The 27,643-nt window shown below is 37.4% G+C and overlaps 1 protein-coding gene across 2 annotated transcripts; it reads right to left on the reverse strand.

The window, feature by feature from the left end:
• Nucleotides 1-178: 178 nt before the first annotated feature.
• EIF5A2 (eukaryotic translation initiation factor 5A2) lies at nucleotides 179-27,632 on the reverse strand. Of its 2 annotated transcripts, none has more exons than XM_054550468.2 (5): nucleotides 27,463-27,632; nucleotides 26,576-26,775; nucleotides 25,908-26,012; nucleotides 13,107-13,238; nucleotides 179-1,243 (listed from the first exon to the last, which is right to left on the reverse strand). In XM_054550468.2, exons 2-5 carry the CDS (start codon nucleotides 26,738-26,740, stop codon nucleotides 1,223-1,225), a joined length of 423 nt encoding a protein of 140 aa, XP_054406443.1. In that variant the 5' UTR covers nucleotides 26,741-26,775; nucleotides 27,463-27,632; the 3' UTR covers nucleotides 179-1,222.
• Nucleotides 27,633-27,643: the final 11 nt, after the last annotated feature.

Below are 27,643 nucleotides of genomic sequence, written 5' to 3' on the forward strand. Positions count from 1 at the left end.
TTTTTCTGTATATGTAATTCAATTAATAGTAATAAGATAGTATAAACTACCACTTGCCAAAATATGGCAGATTAGATAAAATGAGCAAATTCCTAGAAAAATACAATTTATCAGAACGTACACAAGAAGAAATAGAATATCTGAATAGTCCTATATCTTTTAAATAAATTGCATTTGTAATTAAAACCTTCCCACAAAAAAAACATAGGCAGATTATATACTGTTCATGTTTTACCAGTGAATTCTACCAAACAATTGCGGAAGAAACAATGCCAGTTGTAACAATTTTATGCTGAATCTCACATTCTGCCAGTTTACCTTTTAATTCAGGGCAGGGGAGAATTTATCTACAGCTTCCTGTCCCCTGCTGATAAATGTTTTTCCTTGGATTGTTAACTCCCTTGCATTTTCAGGTTGTAAATGTATAAGTGGGTATTGGTAGGGAGGTTTCCACACGTGTCCCATGCTTCATGTCAGAGAAGCCATGGGGTAGAAGGTGAAATATATGTGGGGAGGTGCTGTCAAGTTACGCCTGCATGAAACTGGTTGCTGCTCCTTTCTTCCTTTTGACTGGATGGTTTAGTGCATTCTATATTACTACATGAGAGATTCCAGAAGAATTAAGCCTCGGTTGTCCCCAGCACATTTCTGTTTGCTTTTGTTCTTTCCAAGTTTCGTTTTTCCCAGTTTCTTCTGTTACCTGAGATCACTTCCTAATAAATCAATTGCATGCAGCCAATAGGCTAAGAAACCAATTTACAAACTCTCTAGGAATATTAGAGACATTCATCAACTTTTTAATGAGGCCAGCATAACTTTGAGAAAGGAAATTTATAATTATCCTTTTGAGAAAGGAAAATTATACCCCAGTCTCATTCATGAATATATATATATTCATGAATGTATATACACACATACTATAGTCACAGATAAATATTTAGCAAACCATATCTAACAATATATCATTAGATTATTTACAATCATTCATAAATATATCCATAATGTAAGTATCTGTGTATTTTGAACTATGAAAAAATGCTATGACATTTAGGCAAACAGTACTCTGAATACAATTCTCTGTTGTGGTCCATTTATACGTCATACATCTTCTCTTTCTGCAGCTCTGCATCTGTCCTGGGTTTGTGCATCACACAAAGTTTCTTACAGGAGCAGATTGTTCACCTTATTCTGTAGTGTTGTCTTTTGGAAGACCTCAGCTGTGCTAACGGCACAAAGGATCACACTGTAACGTAGAAAGTAGACAATGTGTGCATCTCTGAAATATACTTGTTATTAAAACTCATCTATTTTCTTTTTCATTTTCTTTTTTCTTTGTTTTTTTTTTTTTGGGATGGAGTCTCACTCTGTCACCCAGGCTGGAGTGCAGTGGTGCAATCTCGGCTCACTGCAACTTCCGCCTCCCGGGTTCAAGCGATTCTCCTGCCTCAGCCTCCTGAGTACCTGGGATTGATTACAGGCATGCACCACCATGCCCGGCTAATTTCTGTATTTTTAGTAGAGATGACGTTTCACCATCTTGGTCAGGTTGGTCTTGAACTCCTGACCTCGTGATCCACCCGCCTTGGCCTCCCAAAGAGCTCATCTATTTTCTAGAAGCTGATTTGAAAAAAAAAAAAGAGAGAAAGTCTGTAAATTACCCTTTACCCAAACAAACTTCTAGTCATCAAAGTTACCACCATTTAAGTATTGTAAAAAAATATATAGATTTTGTATGTGTAGCAAACAGCATTCTATTTCTTTCTGTGCCATGTGCTACAAAGTGGAACATGTTGAGCATCATGAGGCATTGCACTACCATTTCCAGGAAAATATACTTTAATGACATTGAAGTGCGAATAGTCTCATGGAAGCAAACTGTGCAGCTTTGGCTAAGAATGGGCTGAAGCCCTTCTGTGCAAACAATGATGAGATACTGAGGACAATCTTAAAACTACTGAAGAATATTGCTTTTAAAATCCCAAACCTATGTATGGTTCTTTGTTATATACTCATTAATGAAAGCTAAGGGGACCAGGGAAGGGAAATAGGAACTTAAGTTACTGCTGCTTGCCTTTTCTTTACTAATTGGATTCAAGAGCATTAAAAACTATGATTAAAACGTTTATGCTTGCTTCATTGCATCTTTTCTCTCAATGTGTATTTAGGAAAACCTAAGTTATTTGTTTTTATTATTTTTAACAAATTGCAGTTTCATCGAAGTAATATTTTCTTGTTATATAGTGCCACAGGAATTCTGAATATTGATCAGCCTTTAAAATGAAAACAAGTATCTTTTTTCATTGCTTCATTTTATTGCTTGTTATTTTCAGCTTATTGAATGGATATTTAGATTATCCCATTTTTTCACTATTATAAACAATGTTTTGAGGAATTTTTTTTTTGAGATGGAGTCTCGCTCTGTCACCCAGGCTGGAGTGCAGTGGCTCAGTCTCGGCTCACTGCAAGCTCTGCCTCCCAGGTTCACGCCATTCTCCTGCCTTAGCCTCCCAAATAGCTGGGACTACAGGCATGCACCCCATGCCCAGCAAATTTTTGTATTTTTTAGTAGAGATGGGGTGTCACCATGTTGGCCAGGCTGGTCTTGAACTCCTGATGACCTCAAGTGACCTGCCTGCCTTGGCCTCCCAAAGTGTTGGGATTACGGGCGTGAGCCATTGCGCCAAGCCAGAACTTTCTTAATTAACAGAATTATCTTATGTGAAAAGAAATGTTCATGCAAGAAAAATAGAAAAACCAAAAATATAATGCATACAAATATCTAAAACCCCACTTGCTCAGAAATAGCTATTAAATGCTTTGGGGATGTGCATGTCTGTAAATGTGTCTGTGTGCATCCGTCTATCTACTTGCATCCATCTATCTATCTATCTATCTATCTATCTATCTATCTATCTATCTCCTTTAGATGACATAAATTTATAAAGATTGGATGGTACTATATATACTTTTTGAGTTCAAAAAATTTTATTTAGAAGTAATTTAAATGTTATGAAAGATTGTAAAAAAACAGTTCAAAGCACACACACACACACACACACCCCCCCTTTATCCAGATTCTTACTTCTTTTGTCCCACTTATTTGTTCTCTCACTCTGTCTCACCAACACATATACCTCTTTTATTGTGTCTAGACTTCCAACCAGTTTTGTTAAAGCCAGGTTACAGAGGAAATCACTCATGTTTTCTTCTAGGACTTGTATAGTTTTATTGCTTTCATTTAGGTCTCTGCTTCATTTGTAGTTTATTCGTATGTATGTTGTATGGAATTCATCTTATTTTTCTAGTTGTCCTAAAACAATTAATGTATGTCAATCTTTGCCCAGTGATTTGCAATACTATCTTGGTCATATATTAAATTTCTATGTGTATTTGGATCTATTCTGGATTTTCTATACTATTCCATTGATGTGTATTCACTTGCCAGTACCTCACTGTTTTGATATAGAGGCTTTGTAATATGTTTTAATTTCTGGTAATGCTGATCCCCACTCAGCTCTGTCTTTTCAATATTTTCCTAGTGATTCTTGCATATTCATATTTCCATATGAACTTTATTAACAACTTGTTTAACTTCATTTAAAAAAATGATATTTTTATTAAGACTGTGTTAACATTATAAATTAAATTAGGTAGAACTATCATCTTACTAACTAGCTATCAACCAAGAATATGGAATTTGTTCAGGTCAACTCTGTCTCTTGGGAGTGCTTTATAGTTATCTTTGTATAGGCTTTGAACATTTTCATTATGTGTTCTAATTGATTATTATTTGTATATATAAAGCTATTTATTTTTGCATGTTAATTTTATTTCCTGCTACCTTGATGAACAACTTTATTGTTTGAGTTAGCTTTATCATTGATTATCTGGGATTTTCCAGATATACTATCAGATCATTTGAAAACAGAAAATAGTCTTTTCTTTTATTCTTACAATTTTAATATGTCTGTTTTCTATTGTCCACTTGTACTGGCTAATACTTCCAAAACAATAGGGGTCAAGATACTGAGCATTCTTGTTTAGTTCTTGACCTTAGTGAGACTGCCTTTAGCATTTCTCCACCAAGGAAAAGGCTATTTGGAATTTTATGCAAAGATGCACACACATATATATGCATGTTTATACATATGTATACATACACATACATAGCTAATGTTAGGTGTACCATGTTAACATATATAAACATAAATACATTTACATCAAATAAGTATTCATACATCTCTATTTTCTAAAGAGATGTTTTAAGAATGGATCTTGTTTTACCCAAGTGTTTTTTTCAGTATTTATGCAGAACATCATATGTTTTTTCAATTTATTTATTTGTTTATTTGAAACAGTGTCTTGCTGTCTCACTCAAAGTGGAGTGCAGGTGCAATCACAGCTCACTGTAGCCTCCACCCCCTGGGCTCCAGTGATCATCGCACCTCAGCCTCCTGAGTAGCTGAGACTACCGGTGCGCTCCACCACACCTGGCTAATTGTATTTTTTTGTGGAGATGGGGTTTTGCTATGTTGCCCAAGTTGGTCTCAAATCCTGGGCTCAAGCCATCCATCCGCTTCAGATTACAGGCATGAGCCGCCATGTCTGGCCTTATTTTTTCCCTTTAGGCCTATTAATATAGTAAATGCTATGAAAAGATTTCCCAATATATTAATTATATTCCCAATATATTAATATATTCCCAATATATTAATATATATTTCCCAATATATTAATATCCTATGATAGTGAGCTGTATTAATAGCTTTTCTAATATTGAACCATTCTTACATTTCTGATAGACACTCCATGTAGACATAGTGTATTACTTTCTTCACGTGGTGTTTGAGTCTAAAAACTAGTATTATATTAGGATTTTTGCCTCAATATATTTTTTATTATTTTTAACAGGTTTAGTATCAATGTTTGCTTCCTAAAAAGAATTTAGATTGTTTATTTTCCCTATTCTGAAACATTCTATATAACGTTAGGACCATATGGTCTCTAAAAGTTTGGTAACATTCTCCTGTGAAACCATTTGGACCTGGTTTTGTTTGGTTGGTTTCTTTGTGGGAACAGCAACCCCAGCTTGGCTTCTTTGTGGGACAATTTCTTGACAACTTTCTGTAGTTCTATTAAAATTACTGTTTAAGCTTTCTATCTTTACTGAGGTCAATTTTAATAAACACATTTTCCTAAGAAACTATATCATCTAGGTTTTCAAATTTATGTGCATAGAGATTTGCAGTTTTCTGTTTTATTTTTATTTCCTCTGCATTAGTTATTCCTTCTTGTCATTTCTCATTTTTTATATTTGTGCTTTATTAAGTAATAGCTAATGATCGATCTATTTTGTTAATTTTTCAAAGAACTAGTATTTTAATCTATTTAATTTGCTATTTTTCTTATTTATCTTATTAATTTCTGCTTTTGTTATTGTTACTTCCTCCTGTGTGCTTCCTTTTGGTTTATTTTTCTAGCTGTTTGATTTACTATTTATTTATGTTCATTCTGTCATTTTTATTTATATAGATGGTAGGGCAATGAATTTTCCTCTGATAATACTTTTACATGGATTCTGATATGTAGTATTTTCATTATCTTTCAGGAATTCCTTAATTTTTGTATTTTCCCCTTTCATTGTACCCTGCATAATAGGTTTTACACTTCTAGTTAGAAAGACCTTTTTATTTTCTAGTTTTGTTTTTAATTTCACTTGGGACTGGTAACAGTGTTTTTAATATTTCTGCTTTATAGAAGCTACTGCTATTTTCTTTGTGCTCTAAATATCCTTTTTTTTGGTGAAAGTTCTGTTTGCCTTGGAAAGAAAATCTCTAACATCAGGATGGTAATATTTGATATATATGCAAAAGATTTACCTCATTGATTGTATAGCAATTAAAATGAGCTACAGTGACAGCCATATTAAGTGAAACTCACGTAATTATGAAGGAAAAATGCAGAGACACTATGAGTGTTAGTTGATGAACTTCTCTTCTCCCTTAGAATCTGTCTGTTGGGAATCTGGTGGCAACCAAGGTTGCCGGGCCTTTTTGGCTTTCTTGGGCACTAGACTACAAGTCATTGTGGTCCTGGGAAGTGTCCCCGGGTGTAGCCAAAAATTATTTTAACTGGATTCAGAAAAAAATCTCTCAAATTGGACAAGGATTGATATAACCTTGTAGGTAGGTCCTTTTGAACCAATACACACCCAGTGGTTGTAACTGATATGACTGCAAGTATTGTGGGAAACAGATATTGTAAGTTCCCAGTGGAGTGCATAAGTTAGACAGGCAGTATGGTTTCCAAATATGCAGTTCCACAGAAGGGCATTCTATTTAGATAGAATGTTTAATGATTTAATGATGGGGGGTGGGGGAAGGATAAGATGCAGATAAATTGTAAGAGACAAAACTCATAATTAGCCCTTTTTGGTCTTCGTTTTCCCTCCTATGCCTCCCTCTGGGTAACTGGGCTACCGAATTTGCAAGTGGCAAAAAGGAGTGGGGATAGAGGCTAGAAGACTTTACTGCCCAACTTTGCGTTGTGGATCTGGTAGATTATGGATATTTGTAATGATCATAGATACAAGGTGACAACTGCCATGGTATCTCTGGCATGGCTTACCTGTTGGGGAGCAAGAGGGATGTTCTAGAATGGTACAGCGTATAAGGAAGAAACCACTGAGCCACCTAGAAATGAACATGTCCAGTTGGTGTGGATTAGACATGGTGAGGATTGGCAAAAGGGTGAAGCCTTTGCTTCAGGGAATTATCACACCACTCATGTTGTGGAAAGGGAACAGCAACCCCAGCTTGTAGGAAAGAAACACCTCAGACCCTGGGAAATCAGGGGTGAGGGAAGCAGCATTGCCCTCTCTTACATTAAATATCTCTGGAAGGACACATAGGAAGGGGATGAAGAGGGGAAAATGTCTTTAGTCTTTTGTACCTGCTGAATTTTGAACCAAATGACCATTTTATATAGTTTAAAAAACATTAAACATTTAAAAATAAAATTGTACCTAAACCTCAAACCAACATTTAGAAATTAATAGTCCCAGCCATAATGCAAGGGCACTACGTAAGGACCTAGAATATGAAAGTACTCAATAAAAACAAGTTAGATTTTCTTTTAACGTGACATACACTTAAGTCATACAATTTTCGGGTATGAAATTGTTTTAAAGATGTATATGTACAAGAATAGTGCAAGCTGTTAACTTTATTTTTATTTAATACAACTGATGAAGTTAACAGACAAATATATTTTAATAATATCACAAAGTTATAATTGTTAAGGTATTATCTACATTTAAAGGTTTTTTAAGTCAAAGACTTAACATTTGAATTTTAACTATTTTTGAAATGTAAAATGCACAATTAGTAATACCCATACTACATATTTTAGAATTTTAAAGTTTTAGCGAAAACATTTGAGTTTCTGCAGGTAAAAGCAACAGTTCTCCTGTATCTAAGAAAAAAAAAATGTATTACTAAAAAAGTGCCACTGAATTTAGACAATGCTAAACTGTTTCCTTTTTGGGGAGGAAGACAAAAGTACATAACAGTATAGAACTAGTCATTTTCATTATACTAGTAGAGAACTAGTAATTTGCATTATGCTTTGTAACAAGCACAAGAGTGCTTATTTATAGTAGATATTAACCACAATAAATAACTCCTCAAAAAAGATCACAACTATGATGTGTGACAAGCTGTTCAGTCATTGCTGAAATTAGTCCAGAGTTTTTTAAAAAGTGCAATCTTGAACTAAGATAAACTTAAGTCTGTCAATACCAAGAATCAGTTTTAGGGACTTCATATAAATACAATAACCTGTCTTTTTTTTTGTAAAATAGGTTTCTACCTGTTCTAAGGAGGGGAATAGTGGTGGATGGCAAAGTTTGGCAACAAGTATGTTTCTAGCAGGTGAAAGCCTGGTATGCATTGCCATAAAGTGCATCATTTACATAAAGAAAACATGCTTATTAGATGTATACAGTACTTTTCAGGCACTTGACCTCACTTGGTAGCTAAGTTGGTGTTCAGATGTTTGTTTAATGGAAAAACATTAAATTACATATTGGCTTCAAGCCATGTTCCCATAGAACATCTGTGTTTCATAAGCTAAATCGAAATGTTCCCTGCTAAAATCAAATAATGATGCCATATACCCAATTCAGAGAAAAAATTTAATAGATTAAATAGATTGAATTGTCTCAATTTTTAAGGTTTTCCACCATAAATTTTTCTTAAATCTTTGTTGCCTGTTACTTGTCTGGATGTTAGCAGAAAAAAAAGGCTTGAAAACTATGAAATATTATGCCTAAATGACATTAAAATGAGAGCTGCTGATCAGTACAATATACTGTTCATGGAAATATGCTTATATTTTCACTCTTACACTGCTTAAGAGCCATATTTTCTCATAGTAAATGCGTTCCTAGTTCATATTATAGAATTCAGTATGTAAACATTTCAGTGTACCCAAAAGAGCATTATGAATTTATCTATTATCCCTAAATATGTTTGGTGAACCTCTACATCAATGCCTGGCTCCAAAACTATCTCTGGGGTCCATGCCAAAGGAATACTTTCAGATATATCCTAAGGATAGGATTCTAAGATGAGACTGCCAAATTCTATTCTAAAATGAAAAAAATATGGCAAGATTCCAGTATGGATGCTACTGTTTCCATTTTTTTCTTGACTATTTAGCATGTAGTTTAAGTGTGTTGACATTAAGGATTTTTTTATATGCATGTATCACAGTATTGCAATTTGGGAAAATTCTGCCAATATATTTTCAGGCAATTAGCTTTAAAATAATGAAATTTCAGCTTTTAGCACAAATAGCCCTGAGAACAATGCATTCAAATTACAGCTCAACTAGAAATATTCGAATTGAGAAACCTTAAAGTACAAAAACAAGTTGTGGAAAAGTTGTAAATTAAAAAAAAAAAAAGTTACCAACAGTTGAGGCACCACCAGACTACAATACTTTTAAGAGTTGGGAGTCTGGAAAAAAGAACTAACATACAAAGCTATCTGTGCACATGTGCACACGCAAATTGTGTTGTAATGAAAAATTGTGTCTCCAAATTTTACAGCCTAATCATTTTATTGCAGTGTCTCCTATTATAGGTATCATGCTCTGACTGCAGGAGAGTTTTGGTAATTAACATAAAGCGCTGGTACAGAGACTTGTATCATTAAGGGAAACAGAGTCAAGAGCTTGGTTAGCAATAGTTTCTTCAAGTGACTGAGCCCCTGGAAGGGAGCATGAAAAAAAATCATAATTATGTTTATGATGCAAATGCTAAGTCAAAGTAGCAATGATATGATCTATGTTGTAGCAAATAAGGTATAACAAAGTCTTCACAGTATAAATAAAATGTTCTAAAAAGAAACAAATATTCAACCTGTTAATAAATTGGTGAAATGTATACAGATAAAAATGGCTTATCACTGTACAATGATATCAACATGACAGTCCACATTCTATACATGGTAACTCGTGATTTTTAACATTTGCTACAAAAATGTACAACAAATATTGGGAATCAACTTTAACATTTCTGATGTCTAAAAAGAATGAAGTCACTTCTGTTCTATGTTAAAAAATACATGTTCCCTGCTTCCTTTTAATATAATTTATAAAGCTTTACTAAATATTTTGTTCTAGAGAGACATCTATTGACTTATGTGAAAATAAAGTCCCATATCTTTAAAATCTATACTTATATATCGAGTATTTACACTTCATATATTACTTAAAATGAAAATATTTATGCATAAATAGCATTTGCCATTCAAAGTATGAAGATAGAGATGCATTATTATAATTTGTACACCCTTAATTTGTACATAATTGAAAATATATTTATGTGAAATTTTACAAGTTAGGAAGAACAGGGGCATGCTAATTGAGAGTTAATACTAAATCATAACACCAGCATGGTTAAGAGGTGCCATATAAATGACCTGCAAGCAGCACAGATTAATAATTTTCTGGAATTCCTATGAGTTACAATGCCAACCAGTAGCAATTAAGATACACATTACAGAGTACTAAGAAACTAGAGCAGTATGTAGTAGGTACTTAAATAGAATACTGGAAAGAATGTAGCCTAATTTTAATTGTGCTTTAGATGGGCAAAAGCTAAAATGTTATAGGAAAAACGACTAACTACTACCTTACTATTTCTTGTGCTTTAGAAATTTCCTTTGTATTTCTCTTAAACTATCTTGCTTCTTCCCCAAATGGGTTTGCTGAGGCTAAGACAATATTTAAAAGTGTGTACAAATTAAGCAACTAAAACTTGGGATCTTCTGTTACTAATGCTATTTCCAGTCACTGATTAGATCAGTTACATCATCATATATGATATACTTCCCTTTAGAAGATAGGAACAAAGGGCTTTTTAGTGGTCAAGGCATGATGGGAGAGGTCTAAGAGCCAGTCTTAGAGAATTAAGGTATTTCTGAGATAGTGATTTTGTTCTATGTTTTGCTCCAATATGATGATTGTTATTGAGTCAAAGGTCCTCACAAACACTGTTAATAATGTCGAAAATTCTGGAAATAATATACATATGACTCAAAAGATTAAATAGAAATGCAGTGGTGTCACCTAAAATACCTTTTAAAATAATTCAGTTTATAGAATTATTTGCTAGTTATATTTCACACCAGCAACTGAATTAAGTCACACAACAATCAGAAAAAATGCATATACTTAAAATAACTTAAATAATAATATTCATATAAAGTAATGCTGCTTCCATGATTCACTTTCAATTCACTTTAGGAAAAAAAGGACATAAAATTAACAAAAATTCCAAATCAATTTAAGGAACTCTCAGTTTTTGTTTAATAAATACATTAATGTCAAAAAATCTACTTAAAAATGGATGGAAAGGGGCTGGGTGTGGTGGCTCATGCCTGTAATCCCAGCACTTTGGGAGGCTGAGGCACGTAGATCACCTGAGGTCAGGAGTTCAAGACCAGCCTAGACAACATGGTGAAACTCCATCTCTACTAAAAAATACAAAAAAAAATTAGCTTGGCGTGGTGGCGTGCACCTGTAGTCCCAGCTACTTGGGAGGCTGAGGCAGGAGAATTGCTTGAACCCGGGAGGCAGAGGTTGCAGTGAGCCAAGATTGTACCACTGCACTCCAGCCTGGTTGATGGAGTGAGACTCAGTCTCAAAAAAAAAAAAAAAAAAAAAAAAAGAAAAAGTTGGAAAGGAGTATTTACTGATAAATATTAATATTTATTCAACATAGTTGGAAAACAAGCATTGCATAGTATCCTGTAAAGCAGATTACTCCCTTTAAATGTTGGAGGCAAAGTTAAAAGCAAAAACAACTGAGAAACAACTTTTCATTTTTATGCTGACTTACAAAGTCCTCACATAAAAACGTATAGATTTAATCAACCCTCTTTGCCACTGTCTTTTGTGTCTTCCTTATAATCTTACTTGCTAACTTTCACCCAACAGTTCAGTGCCCTTCTGCCAACCATAAGAAGGGACTAAAACCACCATATAAGGTTACATTAAGTTTGCCAACAATTTGGTAAATAGTATGACCAAAGTAATCACATGGTTACATGTGGCCACCAAAATAACTGACACGTTTTGATAACATGATTTTTGTTTAAGGATTGTTTGCCCTACACAGACTGAAAGTGCAACAATTCCAATATCTAATCAGTTCATTTTATATTAAATCTGTAATTAATGCAGAGCAGTTCAACTTAAATGTGGTACTTCAATACCACTTTATGCTACATTGTTTGATTTTAAACCCTGGTTTATCATTTAACTAAAACACAGGAATGATTTGCTCAGACAAATCACATCTGCTGAAGCTATCTTGTTTGTTTCTTGGACTGACGTACTGAAAACCACAGGAATATTATAGGAAACATACCTACAAAATTAAAAAAAAATTATACATATTGATAATTTTAAAAAAATTATACATATTGATAATTTTAAAAAAATTATCAGTTGCTTGCAAAACTAACCCAGCACAATCTGAAAACAATTAAAAAAAGAAATGAGGTTGCTTATGAAGGCTATAGCTTTGGTGACAACTTAGAACCAAATTATATCTGCAGTTGATTCAGACCTAAACAGTGTTCATGCCTGATGTTTCCATTTATTTGCAGGGTTTTATGGCTACAGCATATTCTTCACTCATTGCACACATGACAGATACCTAGAAGGAAAAAAGCAGGCAAAAGGTTATTCAGAAGATAATACATATAGAAGATATAATTAGTTCCTCATATATTGTATATTTGTGGATATTTTGTACATATGGACTTCTGAAAGGGGTATTCCAAAACAAGCTACTTTCTTTACAGTTTTCTAAAGCAGAATTTCTCAAAGAGTGGTTTGTAAGACAACTTCCAGGGAACAGGAAAAATAACTATAAATGTTTGAACACTTACTACACGTTACATTTCTGAAAGTTGTAACAAAGACAGTAAATCTCCTTCACTCTTTAACACTCCACTAGCATCATTTCTTACCTGTAAGAATAGCTCAGGGCTGGGCGCCTTGCTCAGGCCTGTAATCCCAGCACTTTTGGGAGGCCAAGGTGGGCAGATCACCTGAGGTCAGGAGTTCAAGACCAGCTTGGCCAACATGCTGAAACCCAATCTTTACTAAAAATACAAAAATTAGCCAGATGTGGTGGCACGCGCCTGCAATCCCAGCTACTCAGGAGGCTGAGGGGAGAATCGCTTGAACCTGGGATGCAGAGGTTGCAATGAGCCGAGATCATACCACTGCACTCCAGCCTGGGTGACAGAGGGAGACTCTGTCTCAAAAAAAAAAAAAAAAAAAGTCAGGTACAGAGCTTCAAAACAAATTTGGGTTTGAGAGTAATGTTGATGTAGCAAAAATGAACTTTGATACTTTCTTTGATAATGAGTTTCTAAGGGTTTTATGGAAACCTGCCTGAGAGATCATTTTCAACATTTTAGCAGTATTTTTAAACCACATTCCATATGTAGTATTTTATGTCAACTAGTTGAGGTCAAAGTTTTTATAAAATGGTTTTCAAAAACAATCCTTCTCTAAGTCTTTACCTGTACATCTTCACCTGCATTGTATTTTCCTTCTATTTCTTTGCCTAGTTCACCTTCTGGCAGTTTAAGATCTTCACGAACTTCACCAGTTTCTGTCAGCAGGGAAAGGTAACCATCTTGAATGCATATCAGCTATTAGAAGAAATTATATCATTTGTGCTGATTAGATTATATCCACTTCTTTGTAATGTTTACACAGTTAAATTGCAATTGATATTAATTCATATAAGTACACAGTAATACATTAATATTCTTGGTATTTAAAATGCTAAAAATATAAAAAATATAAAATACATACAGAATAGAAATATAAGTTTACTCCTCCTGGTACTTCCCATACCCAATCTCTGCCTTGTTAAACAGTTTAGGTTTCTTTACAGTGTGTTCTATTTATGTTCACAAAATAAATATAGTTGCTGTTTTTTTTTTTTTTTTAATCAAAATGGGATATTGGGCCAAGCAGGGTGGCTCACGCCTGTAATCCCAGCACTTTGGGAGGCCGAGGCAGGCAGATCATGAGGTCAGGAGATTGAGACCATCCTGGCTAACACGGTGAAACCCCATCTCAACTGAAAATACGAAAAATTAGCCAGGTGTGGTGGCACACCTGTAGTCCCAGCTACTTGGGAGGCTGAGGCAGGAGAATGGCGTCAACCCAGGAGGTGGAGCTTGTGGTGAGCTGAGATCGTGCCCCTGCACTCCAGCCTGGGCAACAGAGCGAGACTCTGTCTCAAAAAAAAAAAAAAAAAAAAAGGGATATTGTAAGTACTTTACAGTGAGCTGTTTTGACTTAATAATATGTCTTATAAATACTTTCTAAGCAGAAAATATAAACCTACCTTAGTTAACTACCACATATCTGCATGGACATACTATAACTGATTTAACCAATTTCACATTACTGGGCATAAAAGTTATTTTTGCTATTACAAACAATGTATTTTCTAATTTGAGTGTGAACAAAATTAAGTGGAAAACTTTTGGTTTTCAGCCAACAACAACAACAACAAAATCCACTAGTGTATGGATAACATCAGTGAAAAAAAAAAACCCAGTCGTCAACCCAACCTGCAAAAAAGCATGGTTTTGATACTACTGAACTTCTTTTACTACAGGAATGAGGAAACAACCAACCTCCACTCATTTATTCTATTAATAAAAGTATGTACACTATTAGTATGCCAAGAATCCTAACACATTTTATAAAAGGCTACCATCCAGAATACCAGCTGCTAATATCTACAAAAGGAGTCAAAGACAATGGTCCTTTTGTAGATATCATAGTGGTTAACCACTATGATATAACCCAGGCATATCGTTGGGATTGCTCTCCTCCACATACACCATCTACCAAAACTGACTATGGCTCTCCATAGAAACTCCATCTACCACAGGAAATTTGAGTTTTGGTATGTCTAGACATCTCAAAAATAAGAAATCCTACAGAGCTACAACAAAGACTTTTAACTAACCTCTTAGACCCTCAAATATTTGTGAGGTGGCTGGTAGAGAAGTGGGAGCAAGGAGGTTGAGGTAGAAGTGTAACTTTTTAAAAAATACATATTTTTTTAAAGATGGACATCTCATTATATTGCCTAGGCTGGCCTCAAACTCTTGGGGTCAAGTAAGCCTCTGCTTTAGTCTTCCGAGGAGCTGGGACTATAGGTGTGCACCAATGCACCTAGCTTGAAGTGTAATTTTTAAACAACTACAACATTCCAAGGCAAATCTTTCTGATTTCTGTTCTTTTAGTAATTCCCTAAAGCAGAGCTTGTCTATTTCAAGAGTTAAATGTTCCTACTGTGCCACTAGTGACTGAAACACAGAAGCCAAATAATAATACTGATATTTTGAAAATGATGTATGTAATGGAGCTATTTTATTTTTTAAGAGTTAAGAATCATAAACTGTGGAATGAAATATATAAAGCATTTCAAATGTACAAATATATAAAACATCTAGTAAAACAATGCATTTGCAAACATTAAACATCTTATTAAGATAAATTGCTATGTTAAATACAATTAGTTTTCAAAAATAAAACTAAGCTACGAAAAACAAAAATAATGAGAACGAATTATTTAATCTTTGATATGGTTTGGCTCTGTGTCCCCACCCAAATCTCATCTTGAATTGTAATCCCCACATGTCGAGGGAGGGACCTGGTGGGAGGCAACTGGATCATGGGGTCAGTCTCCGCAATGCTGTTGTCATGACAGTGAGTTCTCTTCAAAGTGTTTAGCAGTTCCCCCCTCACTTGCTGTATCTCCTGCTGCCATGTAAGATGTGCCTTGCTTCCCCTTCGCCTTCTGCCATGGTTCCTGAGGCCTCCCTAGCCATGTGGAACTGTGACTCAATTAAATCTCTTTTCTTTATAAATTACCCAGTCTCAGGTAGTTCCTTATAGCAGTGTGAGAAAGGACTAATACAGAAAATTGGTACCAGGAGTTTGGGCCACTGCTATAAAGATGCCTGAAAATAAGGAAACAACTTTGGAACTGGGTAACGGGCAGGGACTGCAACAGTTTAGAGGGCTCAGAAGAAAGAAAGATGAGAGAGAGTTTGAAACTTCCTAGAGACTTGTTGAATGGATTTGAACAAAATGCTGACAATGATATGGACAGTGAAGTCCAGGCTGAGGTGGTTTCAGATGGAGACGAGGAACTCATTGGGAACTGGAGCAAAGGTCACTCCTGCCGTGCTTTAGCAAAGAGACTGGCAGGATTTTGCCCTGCCCTAGACATCTGTGGAACTATGAACTTGAGAGAGATGATTTAGGTTATCTGGCATAAGAAATTTCTAAGCAGCAAAGTGTTCAAGAGGTAACTTGGCTTTTTTTTGAAAGCGTACAGTCATGTGCATTCATGAAGAGATGATCTGAAACTGGAGCTCATGTTTAAAAGGGAAGCATAGCATAAAAGTTTGAAAAATGTACAGCCTGACCATGTAGCAGAAAAGAAAAACCCATTTTCTGGGAAGAAATTCAAGCCAGCTGCAGAAATTTGCATAAGTTACAAGAAGCTGAATATTAATAGCCAAGACAATGGGGAAAATGTCTCCAGGGCATTCCAGATATCTTCATGGCATCCCCTCCCAACACAGGCCCAGAGGCCTAGGAGGGAAAAATGGTTTTGTGGGCCAGGCCCAGGGCCCTGCTGCTCTGTATAGCCTTGGGACTTGGTGCCCTGTGTCCCAGCCACTCCAGCTCCAGCTGTGGCTAAAAGGGGCCAAGGTACAGCTTGGGCTGTTGCTTCAGAGGGTGTAAACCCTAATCCTTGGAAGCTTCCTTGTGGTGTTGGGCCTGCAGGTACACAGAAGGCAAGAGTTGAGGTTTGGGAGCCTCCACCTAGATTTCAGAGGATGTATGAAAAGGCTGGAGGTCCAAGCAGAAGTCTGCTGCATGGGCAGAGCCCTCATGGAGAACCTCTGCTAGGGCAGTGTGGAAGGTAAATGTCAGGTTAGATCCCCTACACAGAGTCCCCACTGGGACACTGCCTAGTGGAGCTGTGAGAAGGGGCGTCACCATCTTCTAGATTCCAGAATGGTGTACCATGTGCCTGGAAAAGCCACAGGCACTCAATACCAACCAGTGAAAGCAGCTGCAGAGGCTGTACCCTGTAGGGCTGCAGGGTTGGAGCTGCCCAAAGCCTTGGGAGCCTACCTTTTGGATCAGTGTGCCCTGGATGTAAGATATGGAGTCAAAGGAGATTATTTTGGAGCTTTAAGACTGAATGGCTGCCCTGCCAGGTTTCGGACTTGTATGGGACCTGTAGCTCCTTTGTTTTGGCCAATTTCTCCCATTTGAAATGATAGTATTTACCCAATGCCTGTATCCTCATTGTATCTAGGAAGTAACTAACTTGCTTTTCATTTTACAGGCTCATAGGCGGAAGGGACTTCCCTTGTTTCAGATGAGACTTTGGACTTGGACTTTTGGGTTAATGCTGGAATGAGTTAAGACTTTCAGGGACTGTTGAGAAGGCATGATTGTGTTTTGAAATGTGAGAACATGAGATTTGGAAGGGGCTAGGGACAGAATAGTATGATTTGGCTCTGTGTCCTCACCCAAATCTCATCTTGAATTATAATCCCCACATGTCAAGGGAGGGACCTGGTGGGAGGTGACTGGATCATGGGGGCAGTTTCCCTCATGCTGTTCTCATGATAGTAAGTGAGTTCTCATGAGATCTGACGGTTTAAAAGTGTTTGACAGATCCCCCCTGCTTGCTGTCTCTCCTGCTGCCCTATAAAACATGCCTTGCTTCCCCTTCACCTTCCTCCATGATTGTAAGTTTCCTGAGGCCTCCCCAGCCATGTGGAACTGTGAATCAGTTAAATCTCTTTTCTTTATAAGTTACCCAGTTTCAAGTAGTTCTTTATAGCAGTGTGAAAATGGACTAATACAATCTTTTAAATTGAATTATTTATTAAAAAATCTTAAGTTCTATAGAAAAGTTGCAATAATGCAATGAAATCCCATATCCTTTACCTAGATACATCCGTTGTTCACATTTAATCACATGTGCACTATTTTCTCTATGTATACATCCAATATATATATCATATACATTTTTATTATTTTTACAGAACTATTGAAAGTTCCAAAGATCATGATTCTTCAGCAATAAATACTTCAGTGCAACAGCCATGACTTTTCAGCAATTAAAACTTAAGTGTATTTTTCTCAAGAACAAGGAAATACTCTTAGATAACAACAATTTATTTTTCAAAATCAGGGAATTTAATATTGATAACCTATTATTCAATATATAGTACATATTTAAATTTGCCAATTGTCCTAGTATTGTCCTTGATAGCAACTTATTTCCCTAACTCCAGGGTCATACCTTGTATTTATCTGGCTATCATGTCAGTTTAGTCTCTTAATTCTAACAGTCTTCCCCACCCTTTAACTTTCATGGCATCTTTTTGTTTTTTGGGGGGTTTGGTTTTTGTGAGACCAGGTCTTGCTCTTTCACGCAGGCAGGAGTGTGGTGGCATGATCATGGCTCACTGCAGCCTCAACCTCCAGGGATCAAGTGATCCACCCACCTCAGCCTCCCGAGTCACTGGGACCATAGGCATACAACCACTATGCCTGTTGTTGGTTTTTTTTTAATTTTTAATTTTTTTAATTTTTATTTTTTGTAGATACAGGGTCTTCCTGTGTTGCCCAGGCTGGTCTCAAACTCCTGGGGGTTCACTGTTTTATAGAATATTCCTCAGTTTGTGTTTGTCTCACTGTTTCCTCATGATTAAGGTCATGCATTTTTGAAAGGAATACTATATAAATGATGTGCCCTCAGAGTATCCTATCAGGAGGTAAATGTCAATTTGTCCCATTACAAGTGATGCCAACTCTGATACGCTGACTAAGGTAGTTATCTGCCAGATTTTTCCACTCCAAAGTTACACTTTCCCCCTTTGTAATTTGCAAGCTTTAAGAAAAAAAAAAAAAAGCCAACAGTGTCATCGTCAAGTCCCCAAGCATATTTTTGTGCAAATGTTTCTATCTTCTCTCAAAGGCCTCTCTGACTCCATAGAGTTGGAAGGTGGGGATGGTAAGGAAATTGTTATAAGTATCTTCTTCTGGTCCTTTACCTTTAAACAAACCTACTGATTTGTTCACTTTTAGATGTTTTTGAACAATTTTTTTTTTTTTGGTAGAAAGTAATTATTGTTAGTAGCAAGCAGGGAGACAGCAGAGGTGAGGGTCAAAAAACTTTAGAGATATTAGGCATGTGGAGGCGTACCAAGCTCCTGAGCAGTATGAGGTTATAATGCTATCAGAATGTGGTATTTTTGGCTGGGTGCGGTGGCTCACACCTGTAATCCTAGCATTTCGGGAGGCCAAGGCAGGCGGATCATTTGAGGTCAGGAGTTCGAGACCAGCCTGGCCAATATGGCAAAACCTTGTCTCTACTAAAAATACAAAAATTAGCCAGATGTGATGGCACCTGGAGTCCCAGCTACTTGGGAGGCTGCGGCAGGAGCATCACTTGAACCCAGGAAGTGGAGGTTGTAGTGAGCTGAGATCACGCCACTGCACTCCAGCCGGGGTGGCAGAGCAAGACTCCATCTCAAAAAAAAAAAAAAAAAAAAAAAAAAAAAAAAGAATGGGGTATTTTTTATTTCCTACTAAAATATTCTAGGGATCCTTGGATAATTCCAGGTCCAGATCAGGAAGTATGTAAGATGAACCTGGAGAAGCTGTTGTACTCAAAAGCAAGCAGCTATCAAGGAGAATTAAAATTAGGCCCATGTCAAAGGGACTCAAGAGCTAACTTGAATAAGCTCCCACTGGCCAAGATGGAACAATGTGAGAATAAATAAGGACACTAACAACAATGGATTGAAACACAAATATGTTTAAATGCTCGAGTTTATGATGAAAAAAATACGTATTTCGTCATCTTTAGTGGATGCTAGGAACCAATTTATTTTATAAACTGTACCTTAAAGGGAAAGAGTCAAATACACCCACCCCCACTACACACACAGACACTGGTACTGTCTCTTAAGGCAAACAAACAAAAATTGATGAAGGGAAGTTTCTTTTTATAGAAGTATTCTGGCTAAGAGAAACAAATGAAGGAATGACAGATCATAAATTTTGTCTCCTCCAATTAATAGACTGAGGCAGTGATCACATATCTGATAATATCACAAAAGGAGAAACAATCAGACTTATTTACCTAATGATTGCATAGAACATTACGGAGTAGTCCTGTTAAAGGAAAGAAAGGAAGAAAATAAAAATCTGAACTGAATCTGATCAAGACTCTACATCTTACTACCAAGTTTCAGGAAACACAAGGGACAGAGGAGCATGTTAAAAAACAAGGAAATGCAATTAGCAAAATCCATACAGTGGGAAAGTCTACAGAAGAAATGATACAGTGTCTTTGTCAAAAAATTGCAGAGACAGAATTAATCACACTGGTAATTGTTGAAGCCGAGTGACAGGTACACAGGATTCATTATACTATACTTTGAAAATTTCCACAATAAAAAGTGAAACAAAAAATGCTATAGTATATATGAATTCTAGAATGAGCACTGTAACCACTAAGTGCTGGGAGGCACAGTAAGCTAAGGAAGCAAAACATGATCTAAAAGGGAGTGTGGGGAGAGTTAATGACTGCAGATTCTGTCTTAGAAATAGTCAGAATAGGAAAGAACACTGAAAAGGGGGAATTATTGGGAAACTATTTTGCCTGCATTGTACAACTGATATACAACAGAAGGCTGGAGAAGGTATATTATCCCTACAGGTGCCTTTTTTTTTTTTTTTTTTTTTTTTTTTTTGAGATGGAGTCTAGCTCTGTCGCCAGGCTGGAGTGCAGTGGCGCGATCTTGGCTCACTGCAACCTCCACCTCCCTGGTGGTCTTGAACTCCTGATCTCGTGATCTGCCCGCCTCGGCCTCCCAAAGTGCTGGGATTACCGGCGTGAGCCACAGTGCCTGGACAGGTGCCTTCTTAGTTCTAATTTCTGAATTTAATTTTGTTTCTCAATCTATTTCAAAACAACCAGACTTGTTTAGGTAACACCTATTCCTTTTTATTTCTTCCTTCTTTTCCCCCAGAGTGTAGCACTCTTGTGCTATTTCCTTAGAGTTGCTGGTCCCTGGTAGAGACTGAATGCTTGATCACTATTATTATACAGCCTAAGCAAATAACACCACCATAACCTGACCCATCATCTGACCCATCAAGCCACACAACTGGGAAGGCACAGCAGCTCTCCATCAAGTGGAAGTAGCATACATGAGATCAGCTTGAGAAGGACCTAAAGGTACAAACAAGTTGTATAAGAAGTGGCTCAGACTCAGAAAACACTTTCTCTTACCACACTGACACTTCTCTTTCAACTCATAGCAATGACTAGATGGACAGTTGCCTATGACCAGCTGACTGAGAAAGGAAAATATTCACAATGGTTTCTAGATGGTTATGTATTATATGATGACACCATTCAGGGGTCAACTTGAAAGTGGGTTTGGGAAGAACTTCAAGCACTGGACCTGAAAGAAGACAGAACCAGAAGTGTGGATTTGCACTGATTATGAGCTAATGTGTGAATGCCATTCAGCTTTTTTTTTTTTTTTTTGAGACCGAGTCTTGCTCTGCCACCAGGCTGCAGTGCAGTAGTGTGATCTTGGCTCACTGCAACTTCCACCTCCCAGGTTCAATCGATTCTCCTGCCTCAGCCTCCCAAGTAGCTGGGGTTACAGGTGCCTGCCACCACACCTGGCTAATTTTTGTATTTTTTGTAGAGATGTACAGATGCCTTCCTTTTTTTTTTTTTTTTTTTTGAGATGTAGTCTTGCTCTGTTGCCCAGGCTGGAGTGCAATGGCGGGATCTTAGCTCACTGCAACCTCCGCCTCCAAGGTTCAAGTGATTCTCCTGCCTCAGCCTCCTGAGTAGCTGGGATTACAGGCATGCACCACCACGCCTGGCTAATTTTTGTATTTATTAGAGACGGGGTTTCACCATGTTGGCCAGGATGGTCTCGATCTCTTGACCTCGTGATCTGCCCGCCTTGGCCTCCCAAAGTGCTGGGATTACAGGTGTGAGCCACCGTGCCCGGCCTCAGCTTCTTTTTGTAGCTCTCCTCGTCTTTGCTCAGTGGGATCAATGACACAGGCTTTCTCTCACCAAGACTGATCTGACTACAGCCACTATTGAAAACCTCACAGAAACAGGAAAGTCTTGATATGGCAGAAGAAGAACATAGAAGAAAAATAAGTCTTAATATGTTTCCCAGAAGAACAGCTGGCCACCTGACTGTACCCCTTCCATCATGAAACAGGCAGCAATTTTTTCTTATTGCAATAGTTTTATTCTACATATGGATTTGCCTTTCTTGCCTGCAGTGCTTCTGCTAAAATCTCATCTCGATTTACAGAATGCCTCATTCCTGTCATAGTATCTCACATTGCATCACTTCTGACTAGGAAACTAATTTTACAGGCAAAGTAATGAGGCAGTGAAACACCCAGGTAATTTGCTGGCTCAGGTACCCTATCACTCCAAAACAGCTTGCCTCTGTGGATCGGCTTAGTGAAGACTCACATATGGCACCTGCTGAATGGTACTTTGTTGGCCTGGAGGGCTGTTTTTTGCAGGTTACAATATATTTCAATATATGATGCTATTTTTCCTATAGGTAGAATACACAGGTCTAGGAACTAAAGTTAATGGCTCTTCTCATGATTACCCTTAATGATCCTGTAACAAGCCTATTTGCTTCTAGTCCTTGCAATATTGGGCCCTATTGGTATAGAGGTTTTCTGTTTCCAAAGAAAGACTGCTTCCATCTGAGAACACAAGGATTCCCATGAAACAGGTAAAAATTATACAAAGACTTTAAGCTCAAGGAATTCAATTAACATATCTAAACATTCAAATAATATACTACTTATTTGAATTCAATTAACATATCTCAGCATTCAAATGATATACTACTTATTTGAATTCAATTAACATATCTCAACATTCAAATAATATACTACTTATTTGAAGAATATACTAGGATTTAATTGTGACAGTTTTGGAAATTCACTAATAATCCAAAGGTCTACAATATATACTTTATGTGTCTATAGTAATTAGTTTTCCTTCTGGAAAATGGTCTTCAAATGACAAGTAAAACTTTAGTAAATGCAGAAACGGCATTTAACTTGTGGTGAGGTTCATATCAACACAGAACTTTCTAAAGAAATATGATTCCAGAGAGTGCTAAAGTCTGAATAAGCATTTCTGTATGAATTTGGGGATTCCCAAAGGTCTATCTGGATGCATTTATAATTTTCACCATCACTCAGTCCCGGACATCTATAACTACTTTTGGGAGAAGTAATGTAAATGAGCAATTCTAATCCAAGCTAATCTTGAAAGAGAAGTCAGGAGACAATTTTTCTTTCATTCTGAACTTATTTTAAAACACATAAAATTAAAACTATAAATATTAATACGTTTTGTTTCCTGTTTACTTTTTAATTATTATAATGAACAGAATACATATTTCTCTTTAGCCAACTGCTGAACTGGCACTCAAAATATTGAATTCATCAAATATAAAGGATTACACACAGCCAAATAATGAGTAGATATTTAATCAAGGCACTTGGTTAGGTAAGTGAAGACCACCATAGCACAATAAATATAAATAGAAAGGCCCACAGAACTGTTTTTTTTGAGACACTTACCCACTCTGTCACCCAGGGTCCCACTCTGTCCCCCAGGTCCCACTCTGTCACCCAGGCTAGAGTGCAGTGGAGTGATCACGGCTTAGTGCAGCCTTGACCTCCCAAGGCTCAAGTGATCCTCCCACCTCAGCCTCTGGGTCTGCTGGGACTACAGCTGTGTACACCACCATGCCTGGCTAATTTTTTTTTTTTCTGTATTTTGTAAAGATGGGGTCTCACCACATTACCCAGATTGGAGAACTAGTTTTTTAAAAAATTAACAGAAATAAGTTTTCTATGCTGACTTGAAAATGAAGAGCAGAGAAATAATGAGTACTTTCTATGCCAGGCGTTGTTGTATTAACTAATTAAACCTCAAAATGATCCCATGAGGCATTATTATTTATGTCTTTGCTTTATAAAGAAAGAAATGGAACCAAAACAGGTTAAGTAACTTGTCAACCAAGGTCACACAGCTATTAAGTGCCAAAGTAGAGACTAGGACCAGGCCTGCCTGGCTTAAATCATCCTCTTATCCACTTTGCAGTGCGGAGTACATACCAAGGGTTGGGACAAGGGTGAAGTAAGACACCTGTCTCGGGTGCAAAATTAAAGACGGCACCAAAAAAACCTCAGTGATCAGATAGGCACTTTAATGCAATATTTTAAAAAATTAGAATTAGTGCAAAAATCCTATGATAAAATACCAAAATTCTAAATAAAGATGGGATCAGAATTAATTTTCTTTGCGCCTTGAGCTCCTATATGGCTTGTCATTGTTACTAGTTCTGTCTTTATTTAAAATTCTGTGCCTGAGGCAAAAGCCTCCCTCACTTCATTTGCCTCATCCTAGTCTAGGACCCAAACCAAATTTTTCCTTTAAGTCTTGAGCTCCAATCAATGACTGGCTAACCTTATCATAGTATAATAGTAATTATCTGAACTGCTGATACCATCTTTCTGAAACATGCAACAGGCAAAAGCATTCTATATTGAATGAATATTACTGAATATAATTAATATTGAACAGTCAAAGCTTTCATACTTTAAGATGAAAAGAGAAACCCAATTTTGACAACATTCTATGCTCAACTTTAGCCTGCTGTACTATCTCTACCACATTCAGTAATCACATATATATTTAACAAATATTTTTCGAGCACCTACTATGTACCACATAAAATTCGGTGCTCCAACAATAAAGAAATGATTAAGTACAATATACATCTAACAAATGTTTTTTCAGCACCTACTATGTACCACATCAAATTTGGTGCTCCAACAATAATGAAATGATTAAGTAGAATTTTTACATAGGAAAAGGGGGAAACAGAACGGCACTTTTTGGTACGTATCTACTTATGGAGTTCTTATGGGGTACATTTTCTCATTTAATCCTCATATTATCCCTATTTTGTAGATGAGAAAACAGGCTCAGAAAGGTTGTATAACTTGTCCAAAATCATCCAACTAGAACGTGACAGAACTAGATCCAAACCCAGATCTACCTGGTTAAAAAAACCCACTTGCAAGACAATTCAAATTTCTACAAGACTTCAAAGCAACCTAGAAAACATTTATGACAAGTAGGAAAGTGAAAATATAAAAGTTTACTAGATTAAAACCACAAAAAAGTATGTTTGCATGTGGACAAACAGCAAAAGGAAATCATTGCGTAAGTGCAGTTGATAGCAACATTAAAAGAAATTTATACAAGACAACAAAGGGTACAGAAAAAAATCAGTTTAAGTCGGATAAAACAAATACCAGTGTCAACTTTGTATTTTTTACTATGTAAAATGAGCAGAAATGAGTTTGATATATGGTATGCTTGATACAGAAATTGAAGACTTTCAAGAAAAGCTTTAGTTATATGTAATCTGAGCTTCCACATCCTATAAGGTCAATTATTTTGTTATAATCAACACTCCAAACAACAAAATGCTATCATTAAATATGACCTACCCAAATGTATAACTGGAACTAAAACTTGAAATTTACATATATAATTTAGCAAAAGGTCATAGCATGGTCACTGAATATAATTTAACCAATTATATAGTTTTTGTGCTTTCTTCACCATACTCAGTGACCATGTACTTTATCCTTTATATTTATGGCTTTCAACTTATTTCCCTACTTAAGAATGTCAAGCTCTGACTAACATTCATTAATGCAAAAACTTGGTAGGAACATGAATTTCAGTAGTTTCTTAAATGTCTCAGGTCTGATCAGTGAAAAGAAACAAAACATCCAGGAGGGATGTTTTAAATTAGAACAAGAAATATTTTACAACAGAGAGAATAGTACTTTCACTAAACATTGTACTTAATTGCAATATGCAGTCACTTGGCCTGAGGAACACTAATAAGTATTTGACTTTTTAAAAAATGCAAGAATGTGAAAAAAATAGCAAACTAGCAATAATCCTAGAAAAGGTACATGTGTTAAACATCACTATTTCTCCAATTTCTAAGATAGCTGCTGCCTAATAATTGGTTAGAAAAACCTACAAAACTACTCTTGGGTTTTGTCAAATTATTACTGATAGTACAAAGTATTTGCACCTTGAAGAAACAAGCAACATTCTAAAGAAAATCAGTGCTTACTTGATAATCATTTCTCTTAATATTTGGAACATCCATGTTGTGAGTAGAAGGACAAATATCTTCATATTTTTTGCCCGTGAAAATATCAATTCCAACAAGGTGAACCTAACAGAGGAGAACAGGAAACCTGTTTAATCTCTGCCAAGTATATCACTCATTACACACACAAGAGCACAATACCAACGCTGATTACGACAGATTCTTTTTCTCCTCCTTCCAAGGTCACCTAATTTTACTTAAAAAAAAAAAAAAAAAAAAAAAAAGTAGTGGTCTTACAATTAAGAGGCAGTAAACAACTAAAGAGTATCACGACCTGTCAAGACCCAATATAGTCCAGTGATTCAATTATGAGATTACACAAGAAAAATAAAGTGTAGGTTTCTTAGAATTGCTAGAACAGGTTTTCTCATCTGTAAACTGAATAGATCTTATAGGTCACTAGGATTCAGGAAAGTTTCAGTTCCCAGTTAATGAACATTGTAAGGGCCCAAGAAGGGAATGCTACCTTTAAGTATTCAACGTAATAACTGATTACCCAGTAATTGTAGGAAGGAAAAAATAGTGCTTATTACAAAATTTTAAGTATAGAAATCTCATGATCTGTAACGGAATACAAATGATCAAAGTCCCAACGCCGAAGCCAAAGCCTGATCTGCAAGGGTACTTACCTTGGCATGACCATGCTTTCCAGTTTTGGAAGTTGACATCTCCACTATTTTGCATGGTCGTCCTTTGAGCACCACGAAGCCGTTTTTCCGCAAGGCCGAGCACTGCATAGGGTAAGTGCTGGAAGCCCCGGCATCTCCAGTAGTGAAATCAATTTCGTCTGCCATGGTGGGCTGGGGAGATGGTAGTTTTTCCGTAGGAACTACACAAAAAGTTTGCGTTTGCTTTTTAACAACGGGTATGTAGGCAGGGAAACGTCTCATTTCGGACAAGTTATGTGCCAAGCATCATAGGCCCGTTATTTCTGCATGTAAGTAACACCCACCCTAGACTAGTGGATACTTTCTAACTCTGGCCTCTACAAACTTTTCCAGCTATTGCTTGGGGAGGTGGGATGAGAAGTCGCAGAGGAGCTCGCTGAGGGTGGGGACACCCGCCCTGGGCGCTCCTCCGCGCTGGAAACAGCAGGTTGCGGCCCCCATCGCCCCACCGCAGAAGCCGGCGACCTTCCCCCGCCGCCCAGCCCTCGGCCGCCGCCCCGAACCCTACTGCGGGGGACCCAGCCCAGGCCGCACGTCCCCGCGAAGGATGCGGGGTAACAGAACCTGGCCGGCAGCACCCGGCCCTCTGCTAGCTGGCGCGCACCCCGCCCTCCACCCTTCAACGCCGCCGACGCGGCCGCACAGGCGCCCCTCGTTCTGCCGGCATCTAGGGCTCAGCTCGGCCCTGCCCGGCCCCACTAGGGCCTGAGCCCCGGCGGGTCTCGCGCTCGCCTCTGTTCCCCCATCCATTCTCCTTCTTTCCCTCGGTCAGCGCTCGGGTCTGGGCGCCTTCCCCGGCCCTGCCTCGCTCTGGCCCCATCCCCACCAGCTTTTCCCCAGGTCCTCACCTTTCAGCTGGCAAAGAGCGCCTTTCGTCTGCGCACCCGCGCCGGTCCCCTACAGCAGCAGCGCCGGCGGCGGCTGTGGCGGCCGCGGCAGTTCCAAGAGACGGGGCGGGGCCGCCACACTTTCCACACCCCAGTCTCCCCGCCCTTACCCGCCCCCACTCAGCCCTATTTCCGGGATAGG

The sequence above is a fragment of the Pongo abelii genome, chromosome 2 (assembly GCF_028885655.2).
Source record: "Pongo abelii isolate AG06213 chromosome 2, NHGRI_mPonAbe1-v2.0_pri, whole genome shotgun sequence".
Taxonomy (NCBI): domain Eukaryota; kingdom Metazoa; phylum Chordata; class Mammalia; order Primates; family Hominidae; genus Pongo; species Pongo abelii.